This window comes from Enoplosus armatus, chromosome 1, assembly GCF_043641665.1.
Source record: "Enoplosus armatus isolate fEnoArm2 chromosome 1, fEnoArm2.hap1, whole genome shotgun sequence".
Classification (NCBI taxonomy): Eukaryota; Metazoa; Chordata; class Actinopteri; order Centrarchiformes; family Enoplosidae; genus Enoplosus; species Enoplosus armatus.
Genome location: NC_092180.1, coordinates 6,180,139 through 6,198,304, shown reverse-complemented (window position 1 = coordinate 6,198,304; position 18,166 = coordinate 6,180,139). Strand labels below are relative to the sequence as shown.

The window sequence follows — 18,166 nt, the reverse complement described above, 5'->3', positions numbered from 1 at the left end:
AAAACACATGTCCTCCCCGCCAGGTGCTTTCCCTTACCCAACATACCGGCTTTATATACTGCCTAAGTGAGATGTGCCCCACGTGCCCAAAAACTATAAAACAGAACAAATTTAACACAACAATAATAATCAAATAGTGAAATGGCTTCTACATTACGCCTTTCACATCTATGATGGGAGCGTAATAGTCTGTACCTCCTGCTAAAATCCAGATCAATGTGGCATGAACGCATTTCACTGCGCCATCATTGACTCTTTGATTTAGGGCTCAGTCATGTGAGACTGTGCTTCTCTGAGTTATGAAGAACATGCGAAGGCGTTCCTGCTGTAAAAAAAAGAAGTGTGTTTTTGTCATTCTCTCCATTCTCAACGGAGTAAATGTGTTTGTCAAAATGAACAGATGTGGGGTTAAATGGGCGTAGCTGTGAATGAATTCAAATGAAACATGGATGGGGGGGGTAGTTTTTTTATTAGTTCAAATTAATTGATTCGTCTTTAAAAATGGGCTGCTGGTGTGGAACGTGATTGGTGTTGATAATCTCCGACTGATTTAGAAGGAAAGTTATGTTCTCTGACAAAATACGCAATGTTTTCAATTACCAGTTTCATTTGGGAAGCATATGTTCAGCCACATCGGTTTAAAGACGTTAGTTTATCATAATTCCATTAGCAGTCCTAATTAGCAGTATATTCTGCTGGTGACATCTATCTAATGTGCTGCTGGCTGCATGGGTTTGAATGTGCGTCCCTCTGCAGCTTAGCTCTGAGAAAACCAGAGAAGAAGGTGCTGGAGGGAAGTTTGGTGTTTGCGCTCCTTAGCAACAAGGGGCAGGATGTTTAGCATCTTTAAATTCCCGCTCTGAAGGCAGCAAACAGCCTGAGGCTTCCTGTCTACACAATGGCTTAGTAACAAAAACACAATTTTAGCAAAAATATACATGATTTGGACATTACTTACTTTTATTTTTCTATTTGGAATAAGAAGATTGAAAGTTTTGGGCACTCATAAGGTTCAGGTCAAAGTTTGTTACCAGACAGTGCTCCATGTAATGAAGGACTACAGAGACACGTAACAGCAGTAAAAAACACAGGATAAATATTAACAAGGCAATACACAGCATAGCATAAAACTTTATAAGATCCGATGGAGTTTTGTACAATATTTAAAATGTTGGGGGGGGGTTATATAAAAGAAAACCTTTCTTCTTTTCTGCATTTAAGGGCTCTGAAGCGGCTCTCACCGAGCAGCATTTTAAACTCCTGCTAGGGGGGTGACCGCGTCTATCAAGGATGGCATTTGCTTTAAAGGAAATGCCCTTCAAAGATTTCAGCCAGCTGAGTCCATCTCTAGTGATCTCACCAAATACCTTCAATACCCTTTCCAATCTGTTTTTATTGAACAGGTTCCAAAATCAGGACACCAGCCTGAAAATTAACCACAATTTTACCACAAAGATTAAAAAACATTTTTTGGCAGATTTACTGTAATTAGCAGCTGCTTAAAAAGTCTCTTTATTGTCATTAAAGGGTACCCAGACATTCGCAGCTGTCCACCAGCTTTCTTGATCACGGTGCTGTATGTGGAGGCTGGTGACAATTGTCAAATCAAGTCCTTGGTTTTTTTCTGTTTCAGGTTGTCACACCAGAGCATTGGTTCATTCAAAATAAGAGCCCCTAAGTCTAAGAACGACTGAATGATCAGCAAACCTTATGATAAGACTGTTTTCCTGCTGACTACAACAGTAGTTTGTATATAAAACATGAAAGGAGAGAGTGCACCGCCCTCAGGAGAGCTGCTGCATGAAAAGAGTCTCTAAAGATGTACAGTTTACTCTAAAACACCTGAAAATCTGCTATCCAGCCAGTTAAGTTCATATTTGTTTGAGCTGAGTTCAAACTTTTCAGCCAACAAATGTGGTTGGATCATGTTAAAGGCTGATCTATAAGCAGAGACGTGCATGGGTGTTTACACCTGGCCTATACTGGCCTGTAGGCTCTTCCCTGCTGCAGAGACGTCACTGAATAAAAAAAAGAAGCTCTATCATCTGTCTGGGGACTCAATATCATCCTGGTTACTCAGGATTATCCACAGACCTCACTATGGAAACTGAAATATTTTATTCTAAAGGTATACAGTGGAAAAACAACAGTGCTGCTATGGGACACAGCAGTTGCTGTTGAGTTTTTTTAATGTACTTTTTCATTGCTGTGAGAACCATAAACGAAATCCCATTCACCTTCATTGCATTTGGTTGGCGGCACACGTGGGCAGAGATCTCAAAACCTTAGAACCAAAATGATCTGCAACTTGGAAATTATTAACTGATGAGGATTAAATACTATTTGTTTACAGCATGTTTCCAAACTTCATCAGCTTCAACAAGTTAAGGCTACAAAATAGTGGAATCAGCCAAAGAAATATCCACCATGTGTTGGGTTTGTTTAATCATACAATGTAACCATCCCTAGGTTTCTAAAACCCCAACCCTCAGCAGTACTGCTCAGTACTGACACTCGAGAAGTGCATGGGCTGGGTGCAGACATAAATAAAAATGTCTGATGTAAACATTAACCAAATGAAACATGTTGACATCAGAAATGATACAGGGATGCCTTGGGCCAATACAGTCTTACAGAAGTTATTAACTCTCCCAGTTTGATTAAAATTAAACTTATCATATCTGTTACAGCCTTTCAAAGTTTAAAACACTGAAGTTTAATTTTGTGCCTAATAAATTCCATTAAGTTATATTTTTTATATTAAAACAAATGACTGTGTAATGTGAAAGGTTGCTCCTAGTGCCAAACCCACTGAAAATCGTCACCCACCCCAGCTCTACACAGATTTTAGCCAACTTTAACTCATAGTTTTGGTTCTCAAACTCACACCTTCCCTCCCATTTAAAACCATAAGCTGCAATTTTCAGGTAAGCAGCTTAGACAAGCCAAGTGTTCACTACCTGCCCAGCACCAAACGGCAGTGGGCCAAAGTAAATGAATGGCTCGTGAAGAAAGTCAAACATCTACCAGTTAAAGAGACAAAGCCGGCGGAGATCAAGCCAGAACTAAAAGGAGACTGTCATCCCAAGAAAAACGACAGCACCAGTTGTTTCAGTAAATGCCCAAAACACAAAATGTTCATGTTCAAGCAACAAAGCCTTCTGACGGCCGTATGAACTGTGACTGCTGTCCATTGGGATTAAAGCCCCAGTCTGCAGAGGGAAGAAGGCAGGGTGGTAATTTTTTCCTACCCCTAACCAAGTCATTTTTTTGCCTAAACCTAACCAAACCTTTATCATAGCGGTGTCAGACACATACTGGCTTTACATATGTTCATCAGATGGCCAGAATCACCCAATCAATGTTGTTCTGCATCCTCTGGATTTTTAAATAGGCATCTTATTCTTAAATTATGCCATCAGAATGACTTAATATTTTACGATTCGACAATCCAGGCGTATTTTAATGAAAGCCGATCAAAATGATAAAAATTCATTACAGTGCCCTACAGTGCGAAAGCATTTCGCTGCATATGTGAGACAAAATTAGTGTGTGAATGGGGAAAATAATTTGGGTGCACAAGTGCGAGTCTAAATCATGAATGAGGTTGGCAAAATACATGGATAAACTCAGACTCTCTCTCTTTCTCTCCCTAATTGTAACACATTACCCCCAAAAGTGGAGATCAGATTTAGAATCAATTTTGCTCTTAAAACACGAAGACAGTGAGAAAGAAAGAAATCCTCCCTCCGGGTTTGTCTTCCACTTTCATAAATCAAATGTATTGCAAAAGGTAATACAGATCTAAAGTAAAACTATATCAAAAACCAACTTTAAACTTCATCACAAGGCTACAACCACGAGAGCAGATTTAAGGACCAGAATCCACTCTTTTGGGACAAACTGAATACATGATTCACACTTCAAAGCGTCACAAGAAGAAATAATACATGAAGCATTAGAATTCAAACTAACATTCCTTGCTGAGGTACCCATGAAAACTCTCATGTTTTCCTACTAATCCTGGGCGCCGAGAGCTTCACATTTTATTCATATATGTATAAGAATTCAGTTTATGACCTTAATCATACTAAAATAATTATTCAATATGTATTCCTGACCTATGCTCGGGATGGAGCGCTCGTAATTGCAATGAGATCAGAGCACTGGCGGTCATGTACTGTGAATGTAGTCATTAAAGAATCCACCTGTATGAAACACTGCACGCCCAATAGTCAAGTACATGTACTGTGCATGCATATTTTATTGGGGAAATCATTCAGAGAGACGTCCTTTCATCACCGTATCTTCAAAATCATAGCAATGTGGATATTTCTGCTCCACTGAGCCAGATTTTGTGATGTTTCTCATGCAATAAAGGAAGTTTAGTTTGTAGGTATTTATTGAAGAAAACTGTGTGTTCTCACACTGGCCCTTAATCAGCAGCCAGTATCAGAGGCGCTGCTTCAAATACTGTACACACACCTGCTGTGAGTGGGGGAGGCTGTCCAGATGGCGACATCGATTTAAACACTGCAAATCGGTGTGGCTGTAAAGATTTAAGCTGCTGTTTTTGGCGGACGGGTGCTAACCAAGACCAGTTGTGATCAGGGTGAGAGAGAAACTCCCTGTAAAAGCTGCTGCATGGAGGGATCCAAACTTCAAATCCAACCCTCACAGTTTGTGAGGTTAATTAGATCACTGTCAATAGAATATCTCATAATTTATAATAATAATTTGCTAAGTTGTATTTCTACAACATACATTATGTAGCCTCTTGCAGACATCCACCTTGTTTCATAAATGTGATGGCAATTTCGATCTCATGTCTGAATAAGCACCCAAGTCACTTTAACCTAAAGGCAGTCTTGTATTTCTGTGCATTATGAACATTCATGTAAAACTAAATAAAGCATTAAGTAGCATTTACACAACAGACACCTATGTCTAATTTGACAAAAACCATTAACTAGATGAACAGAACCAGCAATGAAGCAAAGTTCTATAAATGAATTGACATAATTCTGCTTACTGCTGTGGCTATGTGGAAATGAATGTTTCTGTGGTCGATATTTCTTGTAATTTTAGGAGGACTTGGTTTGACGTAGATGCTCTGCATGTCTGTAACCCACCAATCCAATGAGCTTAAGCATCTGACCTCAAAATGTTCACCATCAATTCCCAGAGTTCCCTTTTCATCCTTCACCCTTCTCACTGCGGCCAATCTTCATTAGAGAATGCACTCTGGGGCGTAATAAAGGTCCGTTGTGAGTGACAGTGACCCAAAGACCCTTAATTTGCAAGCTGCTGAAATCTCCCAGCCGTGTTAGATGGTGAGCAGAAACCTGCCTCAGTGAATGAAGCCCCACATGAGTGCTTTTTATTTCCGCCTTGCCCTACTTCCAGCTCAAGAGCTCATTAAATAAGATCTTGTGTTAAAGCTGGAAATAGACAGAAAAGTTGGGGAAAAACAATCGTGTATCCAGCCGTCCATGTAAATCTTAGTGCCTTTGGGAGTCCTGGCAAGTGGCTGTAGCGTGTGTGTGAGTGTGTGTATGATGGATATTTACTATAGATGCATTTGAAAATCCTTATTGATGTGCATCATAAATTTGTTAGTTTTTTTATGGAGTCAGATCAGTCTCAATATTATTGAATGCGTACTGAAGGATTCACGAGTGGATTTATACATTAATGACTCTCTCCACAAAAATATTTTTCAATGCACACAAAAATACTTATCCTTGTATATAAATGCAAAAGACAAAATCAGGTTCAAAATGTATTTCTGATGAACACACACACATATTCATTGTTTTAAGTAAATGTAGTATAAATCCACAAATATATGCATTTAAAAGTGTTTGCAATTTTCATCAAAAACATACTTGGATGCTACATTTACAACCTACTTGTGTGTGAACTTCCCTGCATTTGTTATAGCTAGCCAGCTAATGGATGATCCTAGGTTGTCGATCAGCATTATATAGCTAACATGTTAGCTGACACTTGTATTAAATGCCACATCACTAACTTAGCTAGCATTCATAACTTCATAACTCAAACATATTGAATCGTGCACGACAGGAGAGTTGTTGCTTACCTGTGGAGAGCAGCTCCATGTTGGTGTTGACCTGCTGTAACGCCACGCGATGACATTAAATCATACCCCCGAATCTAAGCTTACGTGATTGGCTGAAGAAAGAGGGAAGGAGCCATCTGATTGGCTACAGATTCCCTGTTAAAAAAATATGCATTTGTGAATCGAGCCACTGCAGGAGTGTCTCAAAAAACAACAGACTATACGGATATATAAATTTAAGATCCATGTTTCATACCTTACTTACTCATACTTTTAAATACATATTTGTGGATTTATACTACCCTTCTTCCAAACAAGAAATATTTGTGTGTGCATCAGAAATACATTTGTGAACATGTGGCTTTTCTTCATTTATATGCAATATTATAATATTAATGATATATGATATTTTTATGTGCACTGAAAAATATTTTTTTTGGAGTGTGATTTATATATAAATAACGAAATACATTTGTGAATCCTTCTGTTGGCATTCATTAATATTGAGGCTCATCTGACTCCATATGTTTCCCCCCTCGCCGTCATTCTGTGCCTCTGAAGGAAAACATGCTGTGGTTCTTAATGAAAAACATTCAAAGAAAAAACAGAATCCACAGTTGGACTCCAAAGAGTGCAGATTTCCTCCCAGAGCAGCTGAACTCTTCAAACACTGGTCTCAACTGACAGTGTTTGAAGACAACTGACTAAAAACCTCTTTATTGGAGGTGATAATTAGTGAAATATCACAATTCAGTATGTTTAATGGGAAATTCATACTTTCTTTCTTTGAAATGTTCAAACAATTACACCATGTGGACAAAAGCAGTTTTTATTATTAAAATGAGACTACCTTGTAATGGGCCAACCATGTGTAAAATGTGACTGAGCCAAAATTATTATATTATTAACCAAATTAAATCCCAAAACGTAATAGCAGGTGCTGTGGTAATTGTGTTATTGTCGCAAAAAACGAATTTGTAGTAATGTTATGGAAAACCACTTTTTGTACAGTATAATAGACAAATATACATATTTAAAAGTGCTAAAATTTAATCTATTCCATAGCCATCAGACATCTCTGTACTAGCGTTGTGGTGGAATCTCTAAGGGTGCTTTCATATCTAATTGTTTGTTTTGGTCCAAACAAGCCGGTGTGTTTGCCGAATTGGTTTGGTACACTTCTTTTAAACAACTGGACCGAGGCAGCTTGAAAAGTCTGGTGCGTTGCGTTTCCTCGTGTGAAAGAGAAGCAGACCAACTGCTAGACTGCGTGAGAGTAGATGTGTGATTTAACATGAATTTAAAAGTCTAAGTATTACCAAATTAATGTGCTTATTGTGTGAACTCCAAAGAAAATAATTTCCAAAGAGATATAGCCTATATAATTATGCAAAATCATTTGGTAAACATGCGAACGTGTCAGCACATGCGAGTGCAGGGATGGATTTTCCCTGAGCCATCAGAAAGATAAAAGAAAAAAAGCAAGTGAGAAAGCGACCACACAGTAATTATTCCTCCGATAATATTTCCGTACAAGACGCCCCTTTTTCATCCTGTGTCTACTGACTCGTCCTTATTAAATCATCTGGGGTCCAGTTGCAGTCCGGACTAATAATGCTCATTAACAGTTATGTCTTTGTCAAGTGAACACATATGGTGCAGTAATGTGCCATATGACTTGCAGTGAGTCAACGGTATTTGATTTTCCCATGTGGGTCCATATATGATGCACGATGACAGTCTCCAAATGAGTTACCCGTCAGTCGATATGACTTCATGTTTACATCTCTTCCTTTGTTTGTGATGACGCTTATTTGCTTTCTTGCCGGGAGTTAGGTGATAAGATTGATTGACACTGTACGCCTATACAGTAAATATGTAGCTGCAGCTGCTTAGCGTAGCTTAGCATAAAGACTGGAAACAGGGGCAAACAGCTAGCCTCGCTTCGTTTTTTGTACGGCATAAGCAAACAAGGTATGACATAATCTGCAAGCTTTAGAGGTGCTAGTTGGTGGATTTTGTTACTGTTGCACAGAGCCAGGCTAGCCGTTTCTCCCCATTTGCAATCTTTATGCTGTCTGTAGCCTTAAATTTACTGGATAAATGTCAGAGTGGTATCTGTCTTCTCACTAACTTTGCAAAATAAGCATATTGTCCCCAATGTAGAACTGTTCCTTTAAACTGTGTTGTTTTGGAGGCTCAAGTTGCTTTGCTCTCCTTCTCCTGTTTATCTGTTATCCCAGTTGTGCTGAGTTTTTGACAAGAGTTTTTTTTTTGTTTTCACGCAGTTTAACAAACAAACACAAAGCCACAACAAGTCTGCACATTTTTCTATGCACCACCATGTTTGTGTTTCTGTTAAGGATGAGTTTTTGACTGTTGCTAGCACACTGACAGCTTTACGTCTCTTTGTGTTTCCTCTGCAGTTGGGAGGATGTGGCATACTGGGGGTGGGAGTCTGGCTCTCGGTGACCCAGGGAAACTTTGCCACTCTGTCATCATCCCTTCCCTCCCTGTCAGCAGCCAACCTGCTCATCGCGGTGGGCACCATCATCATGGTGATTGGCTGTCTGGGCTGTGTGGGAGCTGTCAAAGAGAGCCGTCCTCTGCTGCTGACGGTAAGATGTTTGCTGGGATGGTTTTTGATGCTAGTGCTGATTTTAAACACAGGGTTGTTGTTGTGATGATGCCATTCTCATTTCACATTTTGTTGTTGTTGGCCTGACAAATAACATCACTAACTTTTCAGACAGTAAAAAGCTTTGACGTTCTCTTACAGCATGAGTTTCTGTGTTTGTACTCTCTATCACCGACTGATATGACACGTTGGTGATTCAACCTGTATCTATTTCACGAAAGCTGTCACATTTACTGCTGTGAACAGATGCGGTCTCTGTGAGCTTCACTGATGAAAATATCTTGTACACAAGAAGTCTTTCATTTTACATTTGAGGCTTGTTTCTGGTAAACAGAAGCAGAACTGCAGTTGTTATAAGTCTTAATAATCACTATGGCTCTATAGACAAGACTTTGTAAAAGGTTGCAAGGTAAAGGGTTTCATATCTGACTGACAACCGCCAACGATATTTAAGCATGAAAATAATAATAATAATGTGTAACTGGGACATTTAGGACTACTGACCACCATCTATCCACCAGCTGTCAGTTTACACTCGACAGCTACAGAGCTAGCTGCTAACTGCCTGTCTGAACGGCAACCTTTGACCAAGCTTGAACAATACAGACACAGGCATGTTAACAACAGCCTAGCAAGAGTTTGCCTTTGTGGTTAATTGACAAACCCACAGAATTAACATTAATTAGCTGCAGCGGTTTAAATGTGCCATCGAAAACGCCGTGTCGGTGGTCACATCTGACTACTTTTATACATGGTAAACATATCGGTATGCAGACCTTCTGACATTTCCAACACGTTGCAATGCAGAGGCACTAATGTTTCACGAATTTGAAGAAAGTCAATGATAAATGGGCAAAAACACAGCCATGACAACAGAATGCAAATACAGAAGCTATAACATAAAAGAAAATTTAATCTCTCTTCCGGAAAGAAAATTCCACTGCAGTTTATGGGCCATATGGGGATCTAGCCTTGTTGTCAGAGGCACTGGCCCACCCCTTAGATCCACCCCAGTACCCCCACTGACATGGTTGCTCTTTTATTCAGTTTAATGTCTGGAGATATTTTTAGCAGCCTCAGTAATCTCAGTAGAGCAGCTCCTGCTTGTTTGTTAGGGGGGGTTAACAGCTGTTGTCAGTCATGTTGAAGTTGTACTGACAGCACTGTCGTGATCACAGGAAAGAGCAGTGCAACACACCATGGCTGAGACCACTTTTCAACCATTACGGGGTCAAAACAATGTCTTATCTTGTTTAATAAGATAAAACTCTTAAATATCACTTATGAACAGTTTGTCAATAGATTCAGTACTAGAGAAGATCTATTACTCATCACAAGTGATTATGTGGAATCATAAGTGCAGATGCTGTACAGTCTGTCATGGCAATGATTCACATTAAATTGTGATGTTTTTGAACCGTTTATTTTTCTTGTATAATTGCATTTTATGTCATCTACTCTCCTCCATTTCAGTCAAAATTTGCATTTGAATTTTGACTGGTTATTTTAGAAGCTAAAGCAGTAGTGTTCAAATTCATCTTCTCCGGTACACCATGCTTTATTCACCAAACATTTTCAGCTATCCTGCCTTCATCGGGATGGTGCCAGAGGCTGTTTCCGGTTTCTTTATATACAACTTAATAACATAATTGTTTAAGAGCTGTGTGCCATGATTAGTTTACAGCAGGAGTGTCTTGACACTTGACTGACCTGAATTTGGCATGGGAAAAGAGAGATATATTTACTAATATGCAAATCAGGGCACAGGAAGTGTTTGACATCAAATATCGAACATTTTTATGCTCTAATTTACACAAATTTAGAGCTGAGCTCCAATTTCAAACCAGGCATCCCTGATAAAGTGTGAACCCCAGAACCAAGTATTTTGATGAACCAACAAGCTCATGTCAACGAGCACCGACACTGCACAGCATTGATCAGAAAGAAAAATTTTGTATGGGTAAAAAATAGCATTAATCATTAGAAAAATGGCACAGCAGGAGCTAGCAATTATGAGCTCTGTGGGAATAAGTCTGAGTGTCGATCATTAGCATGATCCATGACATTTTCTCCACAGTGACTGGACGAATTCCTGCACTGTGTCAATATAATGAGACTGGGCGAATTATAAGTCTGCTTTAATGAGTGACAGAGCAGCCCGTTCTTCATGGAGATTAGAAAAGACTTTTCTCCCTTCAAATTTCAGGGCTAATTAGCATGTTGATCACTGATGAGGGACACAGAGTACTGCAACATTACTGTGAAACATTTGAGGAATTACTGTTGCGCTCTGTGCTGGCAAAAGTATTATTGCCTTTTGTGTCTCTTGTAATTTGTAGCAATCACAGTTGTTGGTTTACAGTTTGCAAAATATGCCTTCGCAGTTCTACGATGTGTATGACTTCAAAGACATCTTTACCTTTTATATGAATGTAAAACTTTATATAAACTTTTTTAAGACACATTGCCAGTCAGCTGCTCGTGGAAGCTTTGGTCTTGATGTTTGGCAGCAGTATTACAGCAGCCTTTGAACAAAATTACTTAAAAAGGGTAGTAATATTAGAGTGGAAACTTGTCACTCAAAAAAAAGAGCCTTTAAAAAAAAAGGGACCTGAAGACCTATTTTCTCTCAGTTTCAAACTATGAGCGATGGAAACACTGTTTTCTGCCAAACTTAGAACAATAGAATTGCAAAAGGATGAAAGGAGGTATTTCAGGTGTCCATTGTTCTGGAAGTAAAACTTGTGTTCATTTTCTGCATAGACAATATTAGATGACTGTAGGAGCTCCTGCAAGACTCGGGTAGACATGAAACTCTCCCGCTAGAATCATAGCAGCACAGCAGAGGAGTAGCTGCATTACAAACTATCTGGTTCTATGATAAAAAGTCAAAAAAGGAACAAGCCTGCCAACTTATGCCTCCCAAGGTGCACTTTGGTCAGCACTCAGTCACTGAGCATAAAATTCAGTTGTGTCTGCTTCTAAATGTACAGTGTGTATAGTTACCTGATCAAAAATCCAGCTATTTAAATTAGTTCATTTTCAGATTCTCTGTAAACTTTGGATGAAGTATGATGCAACAACAGAGCATTTTTTAATCTGATTTGTGCCTCTGATTGGCTTCCTCTCCATGGCAACAGACACTTATGCCGGAGTGTTCAGGAAATCAGGCCAGTGATAGTGCAGCACATATATTGTGATCAACAGTCATCCGAATCTGATGACTGTTGATGACAACTGTTTGCTTTTGTTGCCAGGGAGACACCACCGTCAACCACATCAGTTCAAATGAAGTCTTAAACTTTAATTGCTGTTTTTTAGTAACAAATACGTGGAGAAACGCTGTTTTTCCATTTAAAATCATGTCTTCCAGGTGCTTTAAAGAAAGCAGTCTTTATCATTTGAGTGCAATGGACCGGTCATGACATTAAACCAGATTTTGGAACAAAATTCAATACCCTGTCCTTTTAAGTAGAAAATAAGAGCCATTTGGGGACACTGAATTTCTCCAGAAATTCAATTTTCATCAGGGTAATGGGTAATTAAACTCATGTTTCACTTTAGTGAGTTCGGACAGTCAATACTAGTGCAAGACAAAGAGCACAAAGGAGGTGCGGTGGGTCTATGACCGAATCTGCCCACAAATTAGTTAGAAAGGTGAGGTCACTGTGGTGGAAATGGAAGCAGACTGTTTACACAGAGCAGCTTCACACAGGTCTGAGACATGTGAAAGTGATTAGACCCACCACATGAAAAGGACAAGGCTATCACCTCAAAGGCTTCCCTCCACATACGCTCAAGGCAGCAACATCCCAAAAGGTATTGATTTTGGAGGCGCTGATGGACTGTGTGCCTGACATGGCTGATTCATCAGTCTTACTGGTCTGTCAACACACAAAGAGCCACTGTAGCTTTAGCACAGCGAGGAAATCACAGCATGGATGAAGATCAAGGAGTCGATCCCTGTGCCTGGTTTTAGATTATAGTAGCCTTGATAGGCATCAATCTCTGCTAAACAGGGATATCAGTGCTGCTGGCCGGACAAGACATAACATAAATAACATGAGGATATGCAAGGGGGTCTCTGGAGTGTGCTATATACATTTTCATGATGCTTGCATTTAGACTTTAGTTCCCACTAAAAGCCAGTGTTCTTTAGATATAAAGTCTACTGAAATGTTGAGTAAGTATTACAACATAAATCCAAACTCTCTAGTGACTAATTGCAGCACTGTTTTCTGTCCATGAAGTACTCAGCTGCAATAAAACACACTGCAAACATGAGAATACCTCAAGAAATGCTTAACCCGGAGGAGCCCTATTCTGGTCTTTGAGAGTCGGTGTCCTGCAGGTTTTTGTTCCCCCCCTGAAGGCGTCTGTTAGATACAGACCAGCTGTGGCTCATTAACTCTCACAGTACAAAAAAACGTAATGGAACAAAAACCTGCAGGACACCGGCCCACCACGCCTGGAATTGAGAGGTCTTAAAGGACCACTTTACTGAGTTTTATCTCTCTTGTGATAGACTGACATGATAATATACACCATTACATGTGTCAGTACAATCTGTATCTCATAAGCCTGCACAGGGAGAGCAGTAGCAAGAAGAAATACTGTCCAGCTTTCCTGGTTTCAAATTCTTAGTGTTATCTGGTGATGAGAAATGAGAGGTCTTGAGGCCAAAAATGAATCTTTGTTGCTATTGCTCTGCCTGTGAGTACATGATCAGGGGAAGGATGAAAGCAGCCTTCATACAAGATACAGAGAGTATTGGCAAGTATGATGGTACATATATTTTTTTTTTCAGATGAACATTTTACATATGATAACCGTATGAAAAACAGTGTATTGTTAAAGATTAAACCAGTGGTATCAGACCTTTTTGCCGCAGTCTGTCTCCCTGTCCCTCCTCTCCAGCCACATTTCCTTCATTGCCGTTTTTCTCCCATCCCCCAGGTGCCCTCAGAAACTCCCCTCCTTTCCCCATCACCTGACTGCCCCACCCATCTTCACACCTGTTCCCACTTCCCTCATCTTCTCTGCAATTGCCTGGTCTTCCTCGCCCACCCCCTCACCTGCGTCTCATACCCTCTCATTCCCAGCTACTCTCTACATATAGCGGCCCAGATCTTTTGCTCCTCTGCCAGGTTGTCCTAGTTGCTGTGTTACTTGCCTTGTGTTTTTGCTTTTGAGCTTCAGCCACCTGCCTGTTAATTGTCTGCCTACCTGAACCTGCCTGTAATGTATTTTGGTCTTTAAACCACTAAAAGTCATCCTGCTGCCTCTGTCTGCTTTCAGGTCCTTCCTGTAATGGCGCTCTCTGGCCTTGTGACACTTTTTGTCTTGTGACCCCTTTATATAAAAGCAAGTTTTCCCAAAGAGAGATTTCCCCCCTAAACTCTTCAGTTTGAGGCCCAAAGAGGTACAATTATCCAATATTTCACAAACACAGGAAAGATGAGGGAATAGTCCCCTCAGACTCATCTTGTGACACTTTGAAGGGGGCCTGACCCCTAGGTTGGGTACCTCTGGACTAACTGTATATTACTTAAAACTAGTTCAACTTCAACCTGCTACAATGCTGCTTAAGCATTGATTCATCATTATTAATCATGTAATATTAAATGTACGAGTCACAGGGACCAATCTTTCAGCAAAACAAGTACTAGTAATCCTTAATGATAAGTACTGTTACTTAAGTAGGTAGTTTTACTTGTAATGGAGTATTTTTATATTGCGGTGTTGGTACTTTTGCTTAAGTTAAGGATCTGAGTATTTCTTCCACCACTACATAGCGATTGGTTTGAAAATCACAATCTCTGAACATAAGAATGTTGTTTGACAACAGTTTAGAAAGATATAAAGGTTTTTGCTCCATAGAAAACCTGTTTATAGCCCTGTTTTGTTTCCTTTTACTCTGATCTCCTATAAATCTTTCCTGCTGGAAGCCGCTGCTGCAAACAGAATAACATATTTCCGTTTGAATAATGACAATCCAGGAAAATATATCGAACCTGCTTTGGTCCTTTTTGTAATGGGATCTGAGTCTTTGTTTATAATAATTTATCACAGTGAGACACCGAGTGCACACCAGCACAAAACGAGCCCAGCTTCACTTTTAGATTCCAGCTGAGATATACCGCATCCATGTCCATTTAAACAAACATACTTTAAACACAAACTACCAAAAACAGCAGATTCAAGTGTATTTCCACTACCTGCTGCCTGTCACATAAACAAGTGTCTTGTTAAGAAACAGCCTTTCAAAGTAATTTGCTGTTTTTTATTTTACGTCTCAGTTAAACCTTTTTTTACTCAGAGTAAAGTTTTCAACCAGCTGTTTAGATTCTTTATTATTACTAACATGACTGGGAAGTTACATCTGTCCTTTTAAATCAATTATGTTTCATCAAGGAGGCAACAGCTTCAGAACGATTCCACTGCACTTGACTTAATTGGCACCCTGCTTTGGCTTTCATCATCATTTGCTTTTCTACACAGTTCACAAATGGATTTATCATTTACAGTCAATTTCTGCAACCCATTTGATAATAGTAACCCATTCAGTGCAGCAGTTTGAAATTCCTCAAGCTAATTCAATAGCTTTCTTGTAGTATATTAAAAAACGCATAATGCTGTCTTCTGCCATCAAATGATCCCATTGTGGCTGGCTATCGCCGGTGGTCTAAAGAAGAGGAGTTAAATTTCTTATTAAGAGCAGATTAATGGGGAAATATTCAGAGAGCCACAGGGGATGGGTCTGTTTGTTTTCCAAGTGCTGGTGGGTATCAGTTTCTCATTCTTAACGATGTCCCTTTGCTCTCTGGTGTGATTTCATGGTCTCAAAGAAACACCCAAGAACGCAGTAGAGCGAAGAGCCGTTTAGCGACGGGGAGTGAAATGGTAAAAAGGAGAGAAAGAGAGAATATGAACGTTTTTCTGTAGCTTTAATGTTCTTTTCTTTGTTTCCTCTTCTGTCAAAAACTGTGGTATGGTTCAAGTTTAAACGTTTAGGACTCCCAAATGATGTGTGCATAAGCCATTAGAGACAAAATATCCATATGTAGCAGAGCAACATATTAAAGTTTAGAGTTGGTGGAGACCAACCAGAGTGAAAAGGAGACTGATTATGGGATTTGTCCTTTATGAATTTTTCAGCGATTCAAACAGTTGTGGTTTTGTGCCCATTGACCGTTTTCCCGGTTGGAAAGACCACAGAGCCGATCAGATGTTTGTAGGCACGATTAAGAGTGGGGACGTCATCCTCCTGCGGTAGAGCCAGAAAAATGTAGACACCAAAATGGCCCCAAAAATGGCCACAAGTGTGGAATAGACACAACTATACTAGTTGTAGTATGTAGATGTTCAGAGACAACTCTTAACTCAACAATCAACATGACAAACATTAAGTTGTCTGTTCCTTGCAACCACTACTGACAGCCTCTTCTTTGTCGACTGAGAATGGCGTTGACACGACTGATATTTTAGGCAAATTAATCCCCCCCCCCATGCAGAAATCGGCAACCATGTTTGTCAGACTGAAAAAGTAGGTGAAAATGCAATGGCAGTTCAGTTTAATTATCAGGCTACCCTGCTGAATGTGTAAATAATTAGCATTTGTTTGCAATTGTTTGCTATCACATTTCCATAAGAACTCAACTAAGTGATGATTTGTCAGGGCTGTGCGTTTGTCACATGGACTCATAGTCTGTCTGCTTGTTCAAGACCTCCTCTGCCTTCTAGTCGCCAAGAATCGATGAGTGCAACTCTAAGTAGGAAAAAAACAAAATCCAATATGAAGGTTCAAGTGCCCGTGGCAACATGAATCTGCTCTAGATCTCTTGTCCAGACACTGAATCTAAATTTCTAGAACTGCTAGTTGCACTTTCTTAACAATGTGGAGGGAAATTATTTTTCCTTTAAGGATCAATAGCAGGTCAAGAAACCTCAAAAAAAGGCAAAATGCCACAGATTCAAACTTGGCTTTCTTTCTCATTCTGTAATTTTCTTTTTTAACTCTTTCTTTTTGGTTGCAGAACTGAAAATCGAATAATATGACTGTCTGAGGTAAAACCTTGTATCTTCATCATGTCAGATATTCAGATTAAGTTAAAACTGTAGTGTTTCTTCACTTGAATTGAATTTTGACGTGACATCCGCTGGCTTATGAAAGGATGTCATCAACCTGAAAAGCTTGAATTCTCTCTTCCATTTAAATATACACCTAAAAATGAGTTATCTGGAATTGGAATGGAGCATAAAGTTCAGACAATGAAGGCTGACTGAACAATAGAATTTGATTTTGGATGGTTATATGTGAGCACCTCTTGAAATGAACACAAGTGAGTCAAACACACCATCGGCTATATACTCTGTTACCTAGTCGGTCTCTCACCTTGCAGTGTTGCCAAGTTTAGTGATTCATTCATGCAGGTGATGCCAAAAAGACCTCGGGGGCAACTGACAGCCCTGCTCGATGCCAGTCTTGTGAACGCAACACTCACATCCACTGTCAAGCCCGGAATACACAGAGGACGTGTAGCCATGATGTCTGAAAAACAAGATCTCTACTTTTAAAATCTGTTTTGACCTTCTGAGATTGTCTCATGCTTTCTGTGCTTTCAGCGCATGCTAACACGCTCACAATGACTATATAAACATGCTGATCTTTAGCAGGTATAATGTTCACCATCTCAGATCTACGTGTTAGCATGCTTGTTTGGTGTACCTCTATGCTTTTTAGTAAAGGTAAAAATGCCAACAAACGCTACCACGTAACGTCAAATGTCAACACACAGACATGATACACATTTTTAGATTCAGTGTGACTTGCATCATCATTATCAATCAACTTAGAAATAATTGAAAAAAGATGCTCATCGTAACTCCAGAACTTGCCTGAGAATCATCACGTTTTTAAGTTTCAAAGTAATCCAGTGACAGCTGTCTGTACATCCATGGGTACACTGCAAGCATCAGCAGCTAAATGCCAAAATGTAAACAGGTAAAGGCCAAAGAAATGGGGCTTAAATTGTAGTTGTCCATGGCAACATTATACCTCCTCCAGTCCCAATCCTTTAAACCCATGGCAATCCATCCAGAAGTTGCTGAGGTATTTCAGTCTGGACCAAAATAGTAGAGCCACGGCGCTGACAAAAAAAAGTTTACCAGTCTTGTTCTCCAAAATGCAACTCGGCATTGATGTGTGTGGATGTATTCGTCTACAGACACCAATTGATAATCTTGTGCCATTTTATCGAGATCTTTTTTTGTGACCCCCTGGAACGTTGTCCCATTGTCTCTCAAAATATGTCACCCTGTCCCTGTCTCAGACAGTCACTCCCATGTGTGAGCAACAGAGCCATGTCCTAGCAGAGCAGTTGATGGATGAGCTCGTAACTGTTTTAGGCACTCACATGGGCCCACAGGAAGAAGATGTATCACCC

At 39.7% G+C, this 18,166-nt stretch overlaps 1 protein-coding gene across 2 annotated transcripts in view; it reads left to right on the top strand.

Moving 5' to 3' along the window:
- The window catches only part of tspan4a (tetraspanin 4a), a 112,313-nt gene that overhangs the window by 62,145 nt on the left and 32,002 nt on the right, over positions 1-18,166 (top strand). For both annotated transcript variants that reach the window (XM_070901803.1, XM_070901802.1), the window contains one exon: positions 8,509-8,700. In XM_070901803.1, the coding sequence (XP_070757904.1) occupies positions 8,509-8,700 (192 nt within the window). The remainder of the gene's footprint in view (positions 1-8,508; positions 8,701-18,166) is intronic.